The sequence below is a fragment of the Schistocerca nitens genome, chromosome 11, assembly GCF_023898315.1.
Source record: "Schistocerca nitens isolate TAMUIC-IGC-003100 chromosome 11, iqSchNite1.1, whole genome shotgun sequence".
Classification (NCBI taxonomy): domain Eukaryota; kingdom Metazoa; phylum Arthropoda; class Insecta; order Orthoptera; family Acrididae; genus Schistocerca; species Schistocerca nitens.
The window spans coordinates 188,994,600-188,998,847 of NC_064624.1; the positions used below are offsets into that span (position 1 = coordinate 188,994,600).

Consider the following 4,248-nt stretch of genomic DNA (forward strand, 5'->3'; position numbering starts at 1 on the left):
CAACAGTGGTAGCTTGAGGAAGCATTTTATGATGCAACGAGGAATTAGTCAAGCAGAATATGAACCTAGCAAAATCTCCAATAAATATCATAGGCTAGAGTCCTATGAACTACAAAACTTTAAGTGTGATTCTTGCAAAGAGTGCTTTTCATCGAAATACAAGCTAATAATGCATGTGTTCATTCACATCGATGGTGTAGAGCCACCTAGACACATATGTCGAGGCTGTGGTGAGGTGTTTCGCAACAGTGGTAGCTTGAGGAAGCATTCTATGATGCAACGAGGAATTTGTCAAGCAGAATATGAACCTTGCAAAATCTCCAATAAATATCGTAGGCTACAGTCCTATGAACAAATGTATACTGATGATAGATCAGCCGTTCGTTTGAAACGTACTGCACAGCCAGGTCGACGGAAGAAACAGACCTTATTACAGTCTGGAGAGAGAAAACACCTATGTGATGTTTGTGGGACGGCTTTCATAACGTCTAGTGGGCTGAAGAGGCACACATTGGTACACACTGGCAAGAAGCCGTACAAGTGTGTTACTTGTGGGAAATCGTTTTCTCTGTCTCACCATTTGAAGAAACACGTGTTAACACATACTGGCGAGAGACCACACAAATGCGATATTTGTGGAAAATCATTTAGGTCGTCCAGTGATCGCAATCGCCATTCATTAACACATAGTTGGGAGAGCCCATACAAATGTCATATTTGTGGTCAAGTCTCTATTATTTCTGATACTCTAAAGGAAAACGAATTGTTACATAGTGATGAGAAGGTATACAAATGCGAAGATTGTAGATCACAAAAGTATCATATTTTCAATCCCTCTCGCTGTGGCCCTTTGAAAAGGCAGGAATTCGTCGGTAGTGGCAAAAAACAACACCAGTGTGCTCTTTGTGATAAATCATTTGCTTGCTATAGTAGTTTCAAAAGACACGTAATAATTCATACTGGCGAAAGGCCACATAAATGTAACATATGTGGCAAATCCTTTGGGACACCGACTGGTCTGAAGCAGCATGTTTCAATACATTCTGACGAGAGGGTGTACAGATGCGATATTTGTGATAAATTCTTTGTCTCCTCTGTTTATCTCAAGAAGCATTCTTTATTACATACTAGTCCGAAGGTATACAAATGCAATGTTTGTCGAAAATCATTTATGACTTCTAGTGATCTCCACAGGCATCGCTTAGTACATACTGACAAGAAGCCACACAAATGTCACATTTGTGGGAAATGTTTTTCTCAGCCTGTTCAAGTGAAAAGGCATGAATTAACACACACTGGGGAAAGGCCTCACATATGCCACGTTTGTGGGAAAACCTTTAGAATGTCTAGTGATCTCATTCAACACTTCTTGGTACATACTGGCATCTTGCCACACATGTGTGATGTTTGTGGGAAATCCTTTACAACAGCTAGAGATTTGAAGCTACATGTTTTTATACATACTGGCGAAAGCCCACATAAATGTGATATATGTGGAAAATCCTTCAGGACGCCTGGTGTTCTAAAGAAGCATGTCTTCATACATACTGGCGAAAGGGCATACAAATGCGATAAGTGTGGGAAACGCTTTAGGATGTCTAGTGATCTCAGGCGACATGCATTAACACATCCTGGTGTGAGGCCACACAGATGTGATCTTTGTGGGAAATCTTTTACTAGATCTAATGATTTAAAGGTGCACTCGTTAATACATAGTGATGACAGGCCTTTCAACTGTGATCTTTGTGGGAAGTCTTTTCGCAGATCTAGCTATCTGAAGAAGCATGCATCCACACATACTGCAAAGAGGCCAGAATAATGCTATGTTTGTGGAGAAAAGAATTACTTATTGTCATCTCAAGAAATCCTAAACAAATATCTCACAAACATTCAGTTCACTGCAGAGTCTGTGCTGGCTCAGATAATGTCAAGTAGGATGAAATAGTATGTATTAGGACAGCCAAAGCATGAATTGATGTTCCATTTCTAGAAATCTCAAAGAGAGGTCAGTAGTTCATAAGGGAGACAGATTTTAGTAAAGCTTGTCATTGTAACTCATTTACTAGACATCAAGTAAAAATTGAAAGTAATGAAAACTTCATAAATCCGTATTGTTGAAGGTGAAACAAAAACAGTTTCTTAATAAATAATATGAGTTGATACAGGAAGTTATTTCAAGTGTAACTGTGAAGTAGAAATTAGAGAAATCCATCCACTTTCAAATATTTCTTTGGTTAAGAATTTACTGGTTACTAGAATTACAATTTTTCATAGAGAGATGGGGTTGTCAGGTTTTCATTGCTATCATTGATACATTGTAGTGACAGACTTCTTTCCAGTAACACATGTCTCATATTACTCAATTATTTGTGTCAACACAACAAAAGATCTAGGCCTTAACGTCTCTGTTTTTTCAAATTTTGTGCGGTCATATTATTAGTATGGACTTGGAGAATGATTAAACTCTCCTGCTATATATCAGAATTTTTTAATAAAAATTTTCCTAATTGAGTTACAGACATGTTTTAGGTGGCATTTTTCAGGATTTTAATGCTCATTTCTGTGATATGCAACGCCATATAGGTTATGATAAAATTTTTCAAGACAATATTTAAGTGTATATATGCCGTTTCTGTCCATGGGTTGTTAGTATTGTCATAAATCATAAGCAAATTATAAATTAGCGGTGAGAGTGTCTTCATATGTAAAAATATGAAATCAGTAGTGCTATTTAATAGTTTTAATTATTGTAATAATTTTGATAAAATAAATCTATAAGTTGTCCAGTAGTAGTGATAAGGAATCGAAATTACTAATAAAAGTACTTTACTTTAGTAATGTTGTATACTTTTGTAATTATTCATCTTATACTACATGATTCATAATAAGTAATTTATTTTACTGGAACAATGCATCAAGAAAATAATAATACAAATCAACCTATTTAAATAGGTTGTAAGTAATAAAAACTGGTTACAAATAGTAGGCACCCTGCTATCCTCACTGGTCCTTACAGTAGACTGACATACAGTGATTACAGCACATCTTGAGTGGGTGTATTGTAAGTAGATACCATTCAGTAAGTTTATCAGATGTCTTGTTATTTGAAGATTACACTTAGGTGATGCCTAACATTTCCTCCTTAACCATGTCTGCATGTTATTGGAAATGCTGAAGTGATTTAAAATTAGTCATTAAAATGTAAAAGTTATTGGCATATGTCTAACAAGTGAAGTTGTACTAAAGCACTGAGTGTGTCTGAATATTTTTCTCAAGATGGAAGTTGACATGATGAGAATTCAGTGTTGCAGTCCATTACAGCAATTGAATCACTGTATTGCAGACAGGAAAAAACTCAGAAATATATTTGTATGTATGCCCCAATTGTATCCACAAATACTTAATTGACTCAAATAAATGTAGGAAGGAAATTATGATATTAAAAAATGAACATTCTGTAAGTGACAACAATATTTGATATAATTGTACTCACTCGTTCACAGAATTTACAACTACTTCAGAAGTTGTTCTATCCTTCAAAATTTTTATTGGACTATTTATAGTGTCTCCCACTGCTAAAAGAAAAATGAAATACAGGAAGTGTGACACATCAAAAAGAAGAATTAATGGAAAAAAAATTTTTCTCCCAAAAGCTCATCACTAGAAACTAATGATGATAATGAGAAACGTGGTATTGCCAAACATCTGAAAAATCACTTTTAATCATTCGAACGGTTAGAATGAAAAAGCTAATGTTTCTAATATGTTTACTTGATTCTTGGAGCATTAGAAGAATAATTTTAATGCATCAAACTACATGGCATGGTAGTCAAAAAGGTGGGGGCTTTTTGGAGGGTCCACATTTGATACAAAGCAAAAGCTTGCCAGTAGTGACAGAACTGTTTTTCATTTTATGAAGTTAATGTAGTTAGGGTAGTGTCGACTATTAAACTGTGTGCAACAGTTACTGAAGGAAATTGAAATAAAGGATTTCTGGAAAAAAAAAGAAAAACCTTAAAGAAAGCTTAAAGAAGCATACAAAGTTACTAGTATAAATATAGATTTCTCCAAATTTGCTGAAATAAACCTAAACATTGTATGACAGCTGGTCAAAGTGACACACACACCCTGTCTTTCCATAACTCACCAGAACATGAAACAGATAATCAGAAGCACTAGATGAAACTGTAACAAAACTTAGAACGCAAAACTACAATTATGCCTCACAAAAGTGCTTCATAACCTGTT

The 4,248-nt window shown here is 35.2% G+C and overlaps 1 protein-coding gene across 1 annotated transcript; it reads left to right on the forward strand.

Annotated features, from left to right (window-relative positions):
• Positions 1–328: 328 nt before the first annotated feature.
• Positions 329–2,476, forward strand: LOC126213276 (zinc finger protein 91-like). The gene has a single exon (XM_049940937.1). The coding sequence runs from the start codon at positions 356–358 to the stop codon at positions 1,817–1,819; it is 1,464 nt and encodes a 487-aa protein (XP_049796894.1). The 5' UTR covers positions 329–355; the 3' UTR covers positions 1,820–2,476.
• The last annotated feature ends 1,772 nt before the right edge of the window (positions 2,477–4,248 follow it).